Source organism: Rutilus rutilus (assembly GCF_951802725.1).
Source record: "Rutilus rutilus genome assembly, chromosome: 1".
In the NCBI taxonomy this organism is placed as follows: domain Eukaryota; kingdom Metazoa; phylum Chordata; class Actinopteri; order Cypriniformes; family Leuciscidae; genus Rutilus; species Rutilus rutilus.
Genome location: NC_140209.1, coordinates 38,117,339 through 38,135,850, shown reverse-complemented (window position 1 = coordinate 38,135,850; position 18,512 = coordinate 38,117,339). Strand labels below are relative to the sequence as shown.

At 38.7% G+C, this 18,512-nt stretch overlaps 1 protein-coding gene across 4 annotated transcripts in view; it reads left to right on the top strand.

Annotated features, from left to right (window-relative positions):
- asic2 (acid-sensing (proton-gated) ion channel 2) overlaps positions 1 to 18,512 on the top strand; it is a 437,935-nt gene that overhangs the window by 375,039 nt on the left and 44,384 nt on the right. For all 4 annotated transcript variants that reach the window (XM_084425638.1, XM_084425639.1, XM_084425640.1 and 1 more), the window contains one exon: positions 8,336 to 8,486. In XM_084425638.1, the coding sequence (XP_084281764.1) occupies positions 8,336 to 8,486 (151 nt within the window). The remainder of the gene's footprint in view (positions 1 to 8,335; positions 8,487 to 18,512) is intronic.

The following is an 18,512-nucleotide window of genomic DNA, read 5'->3' as shown; positions in this document are numbered from 1 at the left end:
GCATGATTTTTGATTTATTTTTGCATTCGCTCTTCATACTGCATATATACTGGATACATGCAATGCTGACCTAGAATTTGACAAAAACAAGGTTTTTTAGGAGGTATAATTATGCTGTCAACCTTTTGAACTAGTCTCCATGTCTGGAGTGTGCCTATTAAGCCTGAAATACTGCCTTCGTATGCAGCTCAGAAGGAACAGAGCAAGGGTCTCTGACTCATAATGACTACTGAGTGACGTCTTATGCTGCATTTTAAAGTACAGTATTATAATATTTTAATGAACTCTTTTCAAATAGGCTGTTGCTGCAGTGTCAGCTGAGCATGTGCTGTAGTTGAACTAGGAAAGATGGACAGAAAAAAGCATCTGAGTTGCTTAAAATAGATAAATAAGCAAAGAATGGAAGAGGCCATTAAATGAGTGGCAGAGAGTTGAAGTAAATTATATATGGATGAATCCACACGGACACTGTCTGAAATTACAGTAACACTGAATGCACAGAAATAGATAAAAATAATGAATGTTAGAAAGATTATTTCTCTGTCGACATATCACTGTCTTCTTCTGTCCTACCATTAGGCTTTATTGTCTAGATTACTAGTTCATACATTCCCTCCTCAGACCCTTAATTAGCACTATAAGCACATATAACTGCAATAACATTTATGACAGGTGTGATAAAACTTAAATTTGTGTAATGTTGCATGTCCAGTGAAGTTCTTTGTTTAATTAGGTGTAAAGATGTCCTGTCTTTGACTGTGTCTGCATGTGACAGTGTGAATTTGTGTGTCTGTTGTGTACCCGTTTCGTCAGTGCTCTATATTATGAATTATTCACCCCATCACTGTTAATGCTCCGTGAAGCAAAGTGCTCACCCTGCAACTGCCGGTAAACACCCTGCCCATACCCCCTCCTTTCCATCCTGTGACAATCCACTGCAGAACGGAAATCGATTTAGGGGAACAAAAGCAGAACCACATAACGATAAAGGCGGTCAGAGCGCTTCAGTCCTCTTTGGCTTTGATAAAAGTGCTTAACTGGTTCTTAACGCTCCTGATTTGAATTTTCCCATCATTGCTCCGTCCTTTGGCGAGCTGCTGGGGCGGAATGGGAATTTGTCTGAGGAGATAAGTGTTCTATCACCTGTGTATGTCATATTAGTTGAAATGATGGCTTGGTACAATACTGTGGTACTTAGTCTTTTATGTAGGAGAAAGGTGGCATTTTGAGATTTTCTCTATGTAATTTTCGCTGAAGGTTGAAAGTTATACTTTCTTCTCACTGATGTTTTAAGATTTGAAACAACTGACAGCTTTAGACATGATGGCTGTTGTGGAGGTGTTATGGTCACAGCATTTTAAAGTGATATTTCATACAAAAATTAAATTCCTGTCATCATTTACTCACCCTCATGTTGTTCCAAACCTTGTGTGACTGTCTTTCTTCTGTGGAACAGAAATTTTCCATTTACTGAAGGTGCAGTGGTTAAGTAACGTTGGGGTGTTTAATGGAGGCCTACTTGTAATCTTTGGGTTCCTGAGTTGAGTTTGTGTGTGAACGGTGATGCCATAAAAATGTCAGCGTGTCATTGATTTTGTGATGGTGTGATTGACCGTGTGAAATCATGAGGCCGAGCAGGTTTGGGTGGCTGACTGTCAAAAATATCCTGGCATTATGCCATTAGCCGCAAGGCACTGGCACTCGCTGTCCAGAGCAAGGATATAATGCGTCTGGACTCACTTCTCTTCCACTCAAAGATCGACTTAACAGCCAAGGACTTTTCTGCTCTCCTCTGCTCACTGTAAAAAAAAACAAAAAAACACCAACTTGAAAATAATGACAAAAGTTTGACCAACTTTTTTTGTTGTTGAGTTGAATTCGTTTGCTGAATTATTTTAAGAAAATGCCTTGAAAGACTTAAAATATCAGGTTGCCATGACTTAAACCCTTCCATCATTGTAACAATTATCTACTTATATTAAGATTAACTTTAATTCAATTTATGTAATTAAGATTTATAATAAGATTTCTGTGCAAGTTGTTTGCAGTGTTTTTTAGTTTTTTTTTTTAATTGCTTTCATTAAATGCCTTAACAGTAAATCAAGATGTGAAAATGCATTACTCCTAATGTTCTTGTTAAACGATATGAAGTACAGTGAGGAAAATAAGTATTTGAACACCCTGCTATTTTGCAAGTTCTCCCACTTAGAAATCATGGAGGGGTCTGAAATTGTCATCGTAGGTGCATGTCCACTGTGAGAGACATAATCAAAAAAAAAAAAAATCCAGAAATCACAATGTATGATTTTTTAACTATTTATTTGTATGATACAGCTGCAAATAAGTATTTGACCATCTGAGAAAATCAATGTTAATATTTGGTACAGTAGCCTTTGTTTGCAATTACAGAGGTCAAACGTTTCCTGTAGTTTTTCACCAGGTTTGCACACACTGCAGGAGGGATTTTGGCCCACTCCTCCACAAAGATCTTCTCTAGATCAGTCAGGTTTCTGGGCTGTCGCTGAGAAACACGGAGTTTGAGCTCCCTCCAAAGATTCTCTATTGGGTTTAGGTCTGGAGACTGGCTAGGCCACGCCAGAACCTTGATATGCTTCTTACAGAGCCACTCCTTGGTTATCCTGGCTGTGTGCTTCGGGTCATTGTCATGTTGGAAGACCCAGCCTCGACCCATCTTCAATGCTCTAACTGAGGGAAGGAGGTTGTTCCCCAAAATCTCACAATACATGGCCCCGATCATCCTCTCCTTAATACAGTGCAGTCGCCCTGTCCCATGTGCAGAAAAACACCCCCAAAGCATGATGCTACCACCCCCATGCTTCACAGTAGGGATGGTGTTCTTGGGATGGTACTCATCATTCTTCTTCCTCCAAACACGTTTAGTGGAATTATGACCAATAAGTTCTATTTTGGTCTCATCTGACCACATGACTTTCTCCCATGACTCCTCTGGATCATCCAAATGGTCATTGGCAAACTTAAGACGGGCCTTGACATGTGCTGGTTTAAGCAGGGGAACCTTCCGTGCCATGCATGATTTCAAACCATGACGTCTTAGTGTATTACCAGCAGTAATCTTGGAAACGGTGGTCCCAGCTCTTTTCAGGTCATTGACCAGCTCCTCCCGTGTAGTTCTGGGCTGATTTCTCACCTTTCTTAGGATCATTGAGACCCCACGAGGTGAGATCTTGCATGGAGCCCCAGTCCGAGGGAGATTGACAGTCATGTTTAGCTTCTTCCATTTTCTAATGATTGCTCCAACAGTGGACCTTTTTTCACCAAGCTGCTTGGCAATTTCCCCGTAGCCCTTTCCAGCCTTGTGGAGGTGTACAATTTTGTCTCTAGTGTCTTTGGACAGCTCTTTGGTCTTGGCCATGTTAGTAGTTGGATTCTTACTGATTGTATGGAGTGGACAGGTGTCTTTACGCAGCTAACGACCTCAAACAGGTGCATCTAATTTAGGATAATAAATGGAGTGGAGGTGGACATTTTAAAGGCAGACTAACAGGTCTTTGAGGGTCAGAATTCTAGCTGATGGACAGGTGTTCAAATACTTATTTGCAGCTGTATCATACAAATAAATAGTTAAAAAATCATATATTGTGATTTCTGGATTTTTTTTTTTTTTTTTGATTATGTCTCTCACAGTGGACATGCACCTACGATGACAATTTCAGACCCCTCCATGATTTCCAAGTGGGAGAACTTGCAAAATAGCAGGGTGTTCAAATACTTATTTTCCTCACTGTATATTATAATAGACATGCTGCACTTGAAATTATTGTGTTTTGTTTGGAAAGGTAAAAACAACAATAAAACAAGCTGCATTAAAAACTGCAATAATATCGTTTTATTATTTAATTTAATCTGTTTGATCTAAGAATCATTTTTACATTGTTCTTTATTTCGAACTCGCTCTTGTCCTAGAATTTCCACAGCAATAACTTAAACTGAGATTTTATCTTATGGAAACATAACAGAAACTTCATGGTGCAAAAGCCACTTTAGAGATAAACACACTATGGAGTGGAATAAAAGAGTGGAGGAGGGCCTGGAGACAGCGAATGAAATGAGAAAACGATGGCATGTGTGAAGAAGATAATCCATGTGGCAAGCAACAAGGGTGCAAAAAACCCACCAGGCCGGTGACTGATAAGACATCATAGTGCACTTCCAGGTCTCCAGATGAAAAAAGGCAAAAACATAATGCTTCTGGCACACAAGTTGAAACTTCTCCAATTTTGAGGCTGACTTAATGTTAACATTTGCAGAAAAGACCACATTTCACTCTGTGGGATTAAGACCTCTGGGGCAAAGTCTTTATTTTCGCAATTTCAGTAATAAATATCCTGTCAGTCAGAGAGACGATCTGCATACTACATGATCAGTCAGTAAATACAAAAACTGAGGGCAAGAATACAAGGTGATCAGCTCCATGGGGAGCGTTCAACGTGCTCTGTTAACACGATAGTTAGCAGTCGAAAAGACGGTCCAAACCACTCCAAACAGCATCTAATCATGGACCCTACAGTATAAATATTCAGATTAACCTGATTTATTCATACATCTATATTCTTAATCCAAACCGTGAACGAGCGAGAGAGAGAGAGAGAGAGCTGCTAGATGTAAATTAGCATAACCTTTTGTGAACATCAAGTTGTGCTTTATCTCCTACTGCTTTCCCTAAATATGATTATCATGATGTATTCCTCATATTCTTACAGTCAACCCGGCACACATTCACCTGTCAGAGATGGCACAAAAGAGCCCTGCCACAGTCAAGCTTCTCTTGCCTACAGCCATATCACACAAGCGCCTGCACTAATAGCGCCTCAGTCTGTGTCATTAAATGCAATGGGCATCACTCAAACCAGGTCACGCCATTTTGTTCTAGAACACTCAAACCGCTTCCTTTCTTTGAATGTTTAATGAGAATAATTTTTTTATGTATTCACAGAAGCGCACAATCCAGCTAATGAGCTTGATTTACCTCACACAGGCGCTTATGCATAAACATTCACATCTCAAATATGCGCTTCTGAAGATGTCACAAATGTGGCGTGGTTAGAGCTTGCAAGTTAATTGAAAGTGAATACCTGTGTTTTATAACATATCCTGTGTTTTAACAGTAACCTGCTGACCTCGAGGTAACAGAGGTTGTCTAATCTTGACGTGAAAGCACCAAACGTCAGGAAGATGGAAGATTTATTTTCTTTGGAAAGTGAAAATGGAACCTTTTTGAGTTTCATTACTGGTCTAAATTAGTTTAATGACAAGTTTTAAATGCTATTAAGAAAGTATTTAATTTGCGTGCTTATCTCTTAAGCCTTCACAAATGTTTTGCTGTTTGCTGTTAGTTCAAAGAAGCATCCTTGGTCAATAATAGCAAATTACTATTGGCATGTTTACAATGATGCTGAATGTTAACACGCTAGTCGCTAAGTGGTAATGACAGTACACCTTTATTCCAAACAACAGCTGGCTTATTGGCTTTTTTAAAGGATGATGTTTATTGTGTGCTTTGTATATCTGAGTATTCTGTGAGAATTTTTTGTAGATGTCATTTTGTGATGCTAAGTTCTTGATAGCTTCTGCTAACTCCTGCTAAAAGCTAATTTTGTAAGACTGCGATTACTAGACACCTTGTGTTAAGGTGGTTTTAGTTATTTGGATTAAATTGTTTCATTATTAGCTCATTGTCAAAGCTGTTTGATTTAAATCCTAAAGGGATGGTCTGGTTCCAACGAGACGTCTTTGGTTTTTATGAGGAAAGACAGCTTTTAAGTTGCTGGTGCTATATCCCTATTTAATAAGCCGCAAGCCATCTTAAGCGGAAATCCTTGCTACTGTTTGTCTTGTCAGTTAAAATTAAATTGAATTTCAAACAGAGAGCAAGAAAAAGAACTGAAGCTGTCAGTCATTGCAGCAAATGAGGACTATGTGGCCTACAGCATCTTGAACATTCCTTTCCCTCAGTCCGAACTCTCTCTCTCTTTATCTTAGAAGGGTGATCTCGGCTAGCGCTAGCTCAGGCATAAAGGATGAGACTGAATATTCATGTCGATTTTGTGGGCTGTGGTCTGGCAGCTGCAGGCTATGGTGATTTATCTTGAATGTCTCCGTGTGTGTACAGACATGCTGTAAGAAGAAACCTTCTCAATCATTCATCCATCCATCAAGCTCCTACACTAGACAGAAGCAGCTCTTTTGCAGATCTTAGATCAGGTGGGCAGCGTTCTCCACGCAAGTCTTTGTTTCAAATTTTAGCTAAAAGCAGAAAGAAAGGGATATAGGTGTTTGGTTTTCTAAAGGTGGTGCATGGTCTCTTTTCACCTCATTACTCTGAAATGGCTATATTTGTCTCTGCTCAGTCCGCTGTGTAAAAAAAGCTTCATTGGCAAATGAATATAAATGCACCCAACCCTCCGTCCTTTCTCTTCCATGTCAGCTGAATGGGGAACATTGAGGTTGTTCTATCGCTCTTTCCTCGAGGGCTATAATGTGGAAGGGCTCTGAAGGGTGACGGAGAGATTCACTTTGCATCCTGGATAATGAATCAGATGTTATCTTGTTCTCGCAGACTCGTAGTATGTTCTCTAATAATCTAAGTGTGAGCCAAAAGGCATATCTTAAGATAAAGATGCTGCACAGTTCTAATCCTGTTCCTCAAACAAGCGAGGCAAGAAATGCAAGTCTGAAACCCCATTTCACAAATAGCTTATAGCTGAATGATGCAAAAGGGGTGGTTCATCTACCACAAATTCACAATGTCCTTCCAAACCTGTAGATTTTCTTTCTTCTGTGGAACACAAAAGGATAATGTACTGGTCGCTCTTTTCTGTGCTGTTATAATGCATGGGGACTAAAGCTTTCAAGCTTCGAAGAGGACTAAAAGGCAGCATTAAAGCAGTATAAAAGTAGTCCACATGACTTGTGCACAATATTCCAAATCTTCTGAAGCCATATGATAGCTTTGTGTGAGTAAAATACTTTCAATGGCAGATTTCCCCCCCTGATTTTCTTCATATCTATATCCACCCTATCTCTCCTTTTACACATCAATGCAAGGCCATGAGAGACGTATGTCAAGTTTGTGATTTTTATTTTTTATTTTGAACCTGATATTTCCAGTAAATCAAAGTCAGTATAAATGATGCATTATTTGTTAGTAGTCGGTCTCAGTTATTGACTGGAGGGGAAGATTATTAATCAATAATTACCTAAATGTCAGCCTATTCCTCCTACAAAGCATCGCATGACCTCAGAAGAATATAATTGCCTGGACCGCTTTTATAATACTTTTATGGTGCTTTTGCATTTTGAAAGCATGACAGCTCCCCATTCATTTTTACTACATGAAAAAAAAAAGTAGCCAGCACAATCTTCAAAATATCTTCTTTTGCATTTCACAGAAGAAAGCAAGCCATACAGGTTTGGAAAAAACATAAGGGTGAGTGCATGACATACAGTATGACATAATTAACATTTTTGGTAGAATTCTAAAGGAATATTTTGGGTTATTTCAAACTAATTTCTTTGCACTGCATCTGTGGGATACTGACTGCCAATTACCACAGGGAAACACATTATGCTACATACAATACTAATGGCAGCCTATACGGCCTATGAATATTGAAGCCTATAATTTGCAGCACTGAAAATACATGTTTCAAAATGCAAACGTCAAACCTTTTCAAAAGTAAACAAAGCGCTTAAAAAATATCAATTGAACAGACTCAAACCTTGATAATTACTGACCCTTGTGACAACTAGCCTATATATTAATTATAGTTACAGGTTATATATTTTTAACTTGACAACTCTTGTCATGACCAGTTAAAAAAGTATATCCACTTAGTTTTGTTTGGTATCTGCATGAGGAATACCAGGAGGGCACATGAGGGACACGATGTAAATATTGTATGTGAAATGTAAACCACTGTTTATATGGAGCTGCATGCTTTCTACAAACTCCACCCACAGGAATGACATCAATATCGAATAGCCATCCACCTAGAGAGTATTCCCATCTCAGGAGGATGATTCAGACAACTTTACAGCTCAATAAATGCATATTTTTGATACTAAATTATTCATGTAGGTTTAAAAAATATACAAGCTTCACATTAATGCTTAAACTCTCCAGCCAATTTGCCTATCGAACTTTCGTTAATGCATTTCATAGTATTTATACACATGCAAAATGACTTATTGTCTATATCGGTTATTGTCTATGACAATCAACATAAAAAATAAATAAATAAAAAAAAACAACATCAATGAAGTCAACTTTCTTTCTCACTCTCCCTCTTTCTAGGTGTTTACACGTTATGGGAAATGTTACATGTTTAACGCTGCCGAAGAGGGGAAGACTTTAAGGACTACAATGAAAGGTGGCACAGGCAACGGCCTGGAAATCATGTTGGACATCCAGCAAGATGAATACCTGCCTGTGTGGGGAGAAACAGGTACACACACATACACACACAAACACAGTCAGCCCTGATCACACCATGTACACTTGAGCTTTCCCAGAGCTCTCCCTTGTTAAACATCTCTCCTCATTTCCAGGAGAAACTCTGATTATCTTACAGGTGTCTGATTAGGGCAAGGTTTTGTCAGCGCTTTCAGTGTGATTCCATCCCCAGGGATACGGTGAATATTTGCAAGAGACACACACCTTGAAGAACAGCTGTGATGCTGTAATGGTGCAGACAAATCCAGTGGGATTCATTATCAAATAGGTGTTCTTGCAACCTGTTGAACTGATCTGATGCGGCTACACTTCTCTGAACAGTAGTACACACAAACTTTTTTGATTAGCATTGTGACACCCAAGGAAAGTGTGTACAATATTTCAAAGAAGATGAAAGCATTCAGGATTTAGAGAGCAGCATTGAGAATTCCCAGCAAAAGATTAATTAGCATTTGAAAGGTTACAAGTTTTGCTGAGGCTGAATTCAAATTTGTTCCGAGAAATATCAACATACTTTTTCCAACAATGAACAAAAGGAATAATATACATTTCATCAGCTGTTTCTGGAAGAGTGCCCTTTAAAGTAATTGCACGAATTGTACCACAGCTTTATCCTGTGAAGGATATGGACAATAACCAGATATATCTTCTAAAATTCCTTTATTCTGTAGATCTGATCTATGGCTTATTTTATGGCCTCAAGTCCACCTGTTGTCAGATAAGCTATTAGGGCAGAGTCCCTTGGGGAGATTTTGTATGAGTGAATGTTGAAATCTCGTTCTCTTCCTCTCATTTCAATTTGCCACATTGACTACGTTTACAAGCTGTCAATATTCGGGTTATGGTCGGGTAAAGGTCACTATTTGGGTTTCTGAAACATTCGGAATAACCCGTTTACATGCGTGAGTAGAGAGAGTTACTCCTGTATACATGGAATTTGTAATCAATTGGCAATATCCCGATGTAAACGGCGACGCACGGTTAGCGTCTGGACGTACGGACAACCTTAAGACGTAATATGCGTCATTTCCGATTCTTCTTCCTGTATCCAAAGACAACAACAACAGCAGCAACACGCGGATAATGAATAGTTCAGGGCAGATAGCGATCGCCTTTGTTTGCGGTTTGCGGTTTTGAACGGGTTATTGGCTGCATGTAAACGTTTACATGCAGCCAATAACCCGTTCAAAACCGGAATATTAGCAATAACCCGGTCGCGCACGGCCATGTAAACACCGGCAAAAACCCGGATATGCTCATATCCCGCTTTTTAAAAACCCGGATATTATACCTGGGGTACCCCTTTTCTAACCCGAATATTTGGTCATGTAAACGCGTATCGGCATATCCCCATCAAAAGGAACATTGATTTGTGTTCTGCGCATGTTCTATTCGCAAGGAATCTTGGTCTTTTGAGTAGAGACGGCGCATACAGAAACCCGCGTGCAGTATACCGGAAGTAAACAAGAAGTAGAGGTAAACATGGCGAGACGCAGCACAGCACCACACTTTTGGAGCAAGGAGGAAAGCGCAAACAAAGGCGATCGCTATCTGCCCCGAACTATTCATTATCCGCGTGTTGCTGCTGTTGTTGTTGCCTTTGGATACAGGAAGAAGAATCGGAAATGACGCATATTACGTCTTAAGGTTGTCCGTACGTCCAGACGCTAACTGTGCGTCGCCGTTTACATCGGGATATTGCCAATTGATTACAAATTCCATGTATACAAGAGTAACTCTCTCTGCTCACGCATGTAAACGGGTTATTCCGAATGTTTCAGAAACCCAAATAGTGACCTTAACCCGACCATAACCCTAATTTTAACAGCTTGTAAACGTAGTCAGTGATGATGTATGCAGGAACCAATGAAGTTTGTGCACAGTTTTTTTTCTCCTCCTCTTTTCTCCTTATATGGTTTCCATTGTGCTCACTTCACTTCACTGCACTGCACTGCTCTTATTCTCATGTGTCATTAGCTATGTTACCCTCCAAAGTTACGAATTTAACTTAATGTCATAAAACATTTGCGAATAAAGCACCGTTTCTATCTAGTGAGCCGAAGAGAACAAAATCGTAACTTCCTGATAAACTGCCGCTAAATATCAATAAGAAAAATTGATAAAAATGTCATTTGTTATTTATTTATTTATTTATTTACTTTAGGACATTTGAATAAAAGTCATTGTCTATCATCAAAATGTTCTTTGTACAGAAAATAACAACAGTAGGCTTACTGACATTAAAAAGTTCTTTATTTAATGAAAAGTAAAAAAAAAATCTAGTTTCAAAGGAGAGCCACTGCATAAGAGGATATTTGAGGAATTCTGTACAGTAGCTGGGATTCCTCCTGTTCCCGTTGGAAGGGAGGGATGGAAGGAAAGGCAGAAGATCACCTGCTGTATTGTTTACTTTCTGCATTTTCATGATCAGAAAGTCATCTACATCCATTCCACCTTTAACACTCCAAAGATTTTGGAGGGCCATGGGGAAAGAGATGGAGAAATTGGAAATGGTGAAGAGGAAGTGTGCGCTTGCATATGTAATATTATAAATGTGCTACGTTGCACTGAAAAATGTTGGCATGATGCACAAGAAAGATGACACGTCTGGAGCAGAGAAAGAGCCAGTGATAAACTTGCTATCATCTTTTTCAAATTTAAGACATGCAGAGAGATCCCTGAACCTCACTGAATAAATGTGCAGCCAATCCATCATTCTGTCTGCTGGTTTTAGAACTCTGATGAATGCAGAGTGATGAAGAACTTATTCACTTTGAAAGAAGAAATGAGGAGATAAATAGTATATTATGTAGAGCAAGATTCGGTGTGCTCGAACTGGAATATTTATGTGTTTATTGTTTTCTGGATGCAGTGGTGAAGCTCAGCAGTACCATAAATCCAGACAAAAGATTGCTACTTTGCTTTTTTGTTTCAGTACATTTTGCATTCCCTTCACTCATTTCACTTCTCCTCCCTCCTCATGTTTGTGTCTTTTTTCTTAATCAGTGCCTTCATATTGAATAACATTTCCTATAAGAATTTCTGAATTACTTCATCAATCCTGGAAGATGAACATGTTGACATCATCTTTCTTACTATATGTAAAGGATAGTCCACGACTAGGTTTTAATTAAAAGATTTTAATGCACGATGTGGAGGCAAAGAACTACCTGACGTAAAGCATTTAATGCATTATCTCGCTAATAGAGCATGGTGCCAATTTGGACAAGTTAAATCTGTCATTGATGTTTCCAGCATAAACTTTGACTGAATGGATAAAAATTCAAGTAACTGTAATTTGGTTAAATACATACTCTAACCGACACTGACGTCGCCGTCGTCAATCAGAAGTACTTCCAAATCCACGTAACCATATATATCATACCCTTGCCTGCGATCGGCACGCTGCGTGGTGTGAAAGCTTCTGTCATCCCTCCCCCTCCTCCCCAGCACCACATGTAGAGATCTGCAACAGGGGTTATTTCTTGCAGCAGCCTTTCCCTTGTTTGTTATTTTTGACTAAGCTGAACAAACGATTGCATTTGTTCAGCATCAGCAGCAGCGTATCACATTGTTATGACTGAACTTGTGTTAGTTATTTTATCTATTGGTTGTTAGATCTAGAATTCTGAAGTAAAAAAAGAAACGCTGTAAGATTACATTTTCAATGAATTGGGAGAAAGAGAGAGACCTTGCATTTGTAAATTTCCGTATATGGTTTTCAGACAGACCATTGTATAAAATGGTTTAATTACTGCACATCTTTGGATGCTGTTTTTCTGAGATGATGCTTTTGATTCGGAAAGCACAGTGCCTTGACATGTTCCAGCTTTATCAAAAGACCTTTTCATGTTTGTCTCCATGCAGTTTCTTTCTTTTATGTGAATGCTTTCTCCTTTCTTTTTCTTTTTTAGCCAGGGTTTGGCTTTGTTTGTTTGTGTGTGTGTGTGTGTGTGTCAGGTTTGTGCACCGTTAAGAAGTGATTTGTAAATGCAAATTCAATCTGTAGTGCACAGGATTTGTCATTATAATTCAATGTGAGTTTAATTAAAGAAGTTAAAATGAAATTCGAAGAAATTCCTATATCTGCTGTAATTGTAGGTTTTAATATAATAATAATATTAATAATAATAGTCAATGCTTAAAATGTCACCTGTAGAAATTTGGTATGACATTTATATATTTCATATAAATATAAAAAACTACAGTAAATATCTCACCAGAGGATGATTATAACTCACCATTCACTTATTACAAACCAGTTTGCCTTTATTTATTTAATATGGTACATATACATATACACTGAAGCCATTCAACTGTCCCATTGAAAGAGCTCTTCTCATAACTGAACAAACTGCTTATGATTATGCTTTTATATAAGGCATTTTTCTTGGTTTTCATATATCTAAATGTTTTTGTTTTGCAATGTGCTCAAGCTCTTTTTACTTGATTTTAACGGATTTGTGTACAGAACTTTTGAAACAGAAGACAATTCTGTTGATGCTTTGAAACGTTTTACGGGTGACATCGATTAAAACCGTAATCCTAAAACAATTAAAAATTTTAGTTTAACTTTCATCAGAGGGACCAAAAGAAAATACAAAGTTATAATAATATAATTCAATAAATCACATGTTTTAACCTTATGTTGTTTTTCCTTTACATCATTAACATGTAAGTATGCAAGCAAAAGCAATGCCTGTTCCCAAAACACTGCTTGTATAGACAGCTGGCCTGCTCACACTCAACCCTGCAAGACCAGCTTCACCAGCTCAGTGTTGCTTGAGAACAGCATAAATATGCTGGACCACCAGCTAGACAAGCACAGCATAAAACCAGAACTACCAGCATAGACCAGCACTTACTGGCATAAACCAGCCTGGACCAGCATAAAATCCATGCTGGTTAATGCTGGATTTTTCAGCAGGGTTAATAGTAATTAATGCTCGATCATCTACTCACCCAAGTTGTTCCAAACCTGTATGAGTTTCTTTCTTCTGCTGAAGACAAAATAAGATATTTTGAAGAAAGTCAGTAAGCAAACAGTTTTTTTATACTATGAAAGTCAGTGGGGTTCGTCCACTGTTTGGTTTGATTTTTAATGAACTATCCTTATCCTTATCCTTATACATCCTTAACTGTCTTTATAACTGCTACATTTCTTTGAATTTAAATTCAGTACATTCCTCTTCAAATGCCAAATTTAACATCCTGTGTGACTCAAATCAATTCAAACTCATGAACTGAAAAGGAACCCATTCAAAATTCTGAACTTTGCTCAACCCTGTGTGTGTGTGCATGTGTGTGTTTTTGTGTGTGTTTAAAGGCAAATGTCTTTGTTCTACAGTATGTAATATATAGTTAGTCTTAGAACAGAGTTTAGGGGGAGGCCCTTAAATCTCTCTTCATACTCTCTTTCTGTCCTTCATGCCTGCACTCTCATCTCAGTTCCTGATCAAAGCCGGATATTTATGCATTCTGCTCAGCATGTGTTGTTTTTCCACTTTGTAGCTATGGAAACGCCCGCAGGTTTTGGCGGGTGATCACTAAGTCTGGAATCAACAGCCTCAATCTGTAAAGATATTACATTTCACAAGGCAAATATTTGATTGATTTCTTTCCGTTTCTAAACTTGAATTAAACCAGCTTTCTTAATAATTGAGCTGAGAAGCCCAACCGGTAGTCAATAGTCATTTTTAACCAACAATTGTTGGGTCATGTGCAAATATATTGATTACTGCAATAGCAGCAGCCCACATAGCAAGCAGTCTTGGCCCGAATGTGGCCTCAGTCTGGCACTGCTGGCCTCCTGTCGGCAATAGCATGTATCCTGTCAGCCAGAGCTGGGCCATGTGTGGCAATGATGGCACAGTATTGTGCAGGGCAAAACACATGAGGACCGAATGTTGGTGGAAGGAGTGTGGCCCAGATCAGTCCATTGATTATCTGGCCCAAATCACCCTTGTGGCCAGGCCATATAAATGCACTTTCCCACATTTTATTTTACCCAGCTCTGTTCCTCAAAACCCCTTTTCCCTCGGCCCACATACCGTAAAGAATGACTGCCCTGTAGTTTTTATTTTATTTTGTACATCATTTTATTATATGTACCAATACTAAAACCTTTTCAGGCTCAGTGCAGGGCCATTTACGGGTGATTAATTGGCTGGGACTCAGGCCAGTTATATCCCATTTGTGGTCCTAGTCTTTAATCCAGATCTGGGCCACTACAGGGCCATCATTCTTTGTGGTATGTGGGCCGAGGGAAATGGGGTGTTATGTGGACGGTCCTTGGCCAAGAAAAGCTGCGATAGAGTCCAGACCTTCTGCAGTCAGTCTGAAGGTCTTGCGCTGTTAAGCTTCTCCGATATTAACACAAGTTACCTCTTGCCTGATCGTAAGCCTTCTTTTTAATTTTGAGCTCCGCAGACATTTTCCTCTTTTGTTTTTTATCTGACATCTCTCTTTCTGTAGTCGTTCGGCTAATGTCTGTGCTGTGTGCACTGAGCGCTCTCTCCTCCCCATCATTAGTAGACACGCCCCTTACTGCTGATTGGTTACAAGTGTGTTTAGGTAGTTGGTCCGACACAGTTTTCAAAACTCAAAACAAGTTAAAGGGGTGGTTGATTATGATTTTGCTTTTCTAACTTTAGTTAGTGTGTAATGTTGCTGTTTGAGCATAAACAACATCTGCAAAGTTACGACACTCAAAGTTCAAAGCAAAGGGAGATATTTTCTTTTAAAGAAATTGCTTTTCAAGGACTACAACATACGGCTGGTAGGGACTACACAACATTCCTCCTAGGTTAGTGACATCACAAACCCTAAAATGTACATAAACCCCGAGAATGTGATTTTATAGATTATCATGACAGAATATGCTAATCAAGGACTAGAAGATAACTACACATAAGCTACATAAATTCATCAACTAACCATTCAGAAATGTCCTGTTGCATTCTACATGTTGTCACTTCTTGAGTCTCTCCATCATTGTCTGAATCCGGTTTGAACATAAAAGGCTAAACGTTTTTGAAATTTTCAATGCATGTCTGTGTGAGTGCAAGCTGTTGAAGCTCCGCCCTCTGTGTCGGGAGCAGCAGCTCATTTGCATTTAAAGGAACAGACACAAAACGGTGCGTCAAAAAGCCCTCAAAAAGTGACAACTTTAACATGCTATATACAAATATCTGTGGGGTATTTTGAGCTCAAACTTCACATACACACTCTGGGGCCATCAGAGACTTATTTTACATCTTTTGAAAATGGCATTATACCACCCTTTTAAACAAAATCAAAGGATTTCAGTGTTCATTATTATACATGTTGATCCTGACCCTTAAGGTGTGATCATTCACTCTTGAACTTGTTTAGCAAGCGAAATCCAGTCAGTTCAAAAGAAATCCACACGAACAGGAATTTTGTGTGAGGGCAAAAGATTTCCCCATGCTGATTTCCCAATGGATGCAAGTTAGTCACTTGTATTCGCCATGCTGACCAACAGAAAGCTGCATGATTTGTAAGTGACTTCTTTTTGAGCTGTGCCTCATGCATCGCTACACAATAGACTGTGGATCTTTTTTTGTCTGTGAAATTTCACTAACATGACCAAAGCTTTCTTTCTTTCTTTCTTTTTTGCCACAAAAAAGGAGGCATTTTGAAGAATTAATTCAGCTCTTTTCATTACAATGACTATTCATTATATGATAAATCACGGCTACCAAAAAAAAAAAAAAAAAATATATATATATATATATATATATTCTAAGTATTCCAAAAGCCATAAATGCTGAAGAAATTACTTACAAGCTGTCTAGATTACATTGTATTTGTCTTGCAGTGCAGTGCCATTCAACCAGTGAGGACAACACAATAGTGTTGTCAGTTTATTGGTTTTGTATTTCATAGCACTCTTCTTAATGTGCTGGAAGGGTCATTCTTTCATCGCATTAAGGACACGAGAACACAACTGAGCTAAAAAATAATAATGTCGTGGCACAGTAGATGCAGTAGCAGCACCGCCACTGAAGCAGTGCAAACACTGTCTGAGTATTTTAGCATATAGCCAAGCTGCCCTTCTACAAATGGAACATCATGAAATTATTTTGATTATTATTATTATTTAAAATGAACCAGTTCTTGATTCCCAATGCTATTGATTCTTGACTTTTATTTTGCAATTTTTTTCTATTGTTTGTTGTTTTTGCCATTTTAATAAATACAGTTGTTGATAGAGGACAGAAAATGAGAAATGAGAAAATTTTGAAGGAAGAAAATCAGGAAATGTTGCAAGCTGGATTCAAACGCATCACCCGCAAAAGCACTACAGCTCAATGTGTGAGCATCTAAGTCACAGTTCTTTCTTTCTTTCTTTCTTTCTTTCTTTCTTTCTTTCTTTCTTTCTTTCTTTCTTTCTTTCTTTCTTTCTTTCTTTCTTTCTTTCTTTCTTTCTTTCTTTCCAGAATAATTTACAATAATCAATTTACAATCTGGTCTGTGAACTTTTGTCCACTTGTCTCCCTGAAATGTTTTGTGCTTTTAACTGTCTTCTGGAAACTAATACCCATCATATTTGCCAAGCTACACTTTGGTACGTTTGATATGGAACACAAACACGCACACACACTCACACACACACTGCTGAAAGTATTGACTGGTCCCAGTGTGTGTGAGGCTGTTTGCAGCTGCTGTCATGGTGTGTTTCCATCAGTGCTTTGGCCTCTGGATTATGAGTGGGGGGGGTATTTGTGGCTGTGCTCTCCTGTTATAGATGGGTGTTAAGATGCCTGCAAGCCTGTGGGGGTCCTGATGACTGAATGAGGCCTCTCTCCTCACCAGGCCTTTGAGAACGGATGAGGCAGGCAGGGGGGAAATGAACACATCTCTCGCAACCAATATTACAGGCTAGCGAGGCACGGCTAATCAAACAAAATGACAGATATTAAATGTGTGAGTGTCCTGTGAGTCGTGGCAATGCATTTGAAAGAAAGAAAAACAGAAGAAGCTATGGAATAGGTCTGATTTCCTGACACTTTTTCCTTTTTTATATGAGATAGTGTTGTAGTGTTGAATTGAGGTTAATGGTTCTAAAGCCAGTCCTTTTTCACATTTACACTCTGAAAAATAAAGGTTCCAAAAGGGGGGTTCTGCAGCAATACAAAGAAGCTTTCAGTGAAAAATTATTTTAAAACCATTAGTTTTACCATTTTAGTTATTTTATAACCTTTTTTTTTCTTTTTTTCTCAGTGTGAAGAACATTTTAATAATCTAAAGAAATTATTTTTTTCAGTTATTAAGAACCTTTTGTGGAATGGAAAGGTTCCATGAATGTTAAAGGTTATTTATGGAGCCACAGATGCCAATAAAGAACATTTATTTTAGAAGAGAGAATATCTGAAATATGGCAGAAGTAGATCATGTCTCACAGCGGGTCTCATTCACTAACTGCTCATGCATTCATGTCTGTGTAAGCATATTTTCATAAAATCAGGATCAATAAAAAAAAAATTTGGTAATATTTTTGATTTTATTTTTTATAAAATAGTGTGAGATGATGCAATGGGAGGAGAGAGGTAAATGGGATCCAGGAAGGATCTCAAGCCAGATCACCCAGAGTACTACTGCAATTAATGTTGAAGCACTGCCCACAAGGCTGTTACTATATGATTCATCAATAAGTTTGTACTGATTTTCCCCCTAAAGCCTGGTTCAAACGGCTGGATAATTAGGCCGATTTTAGCCCCGATTCACCCCTTCCGACAATCTTAAGGATGCTCCGATTATCGTAAAATAATCTGATCAGATATTCCTGCCGTGTGTGGTGTGTTAAGACTGCTCTCGTCTGCTCGGAAGGACGTCGGGACCGCTCCGATCTCAAATCGGGGATATCCAACATGTTGGATTTTTTTGGCCCGATTTCTCCTCGTGTGTGGTGTCCCCCGGGGACTGTGGCGTGTAGCCAATCAGAAAGCGAGGTGACGAGGCGGCGAGGAAGCACCGGGAAACAAAATCAAAACAG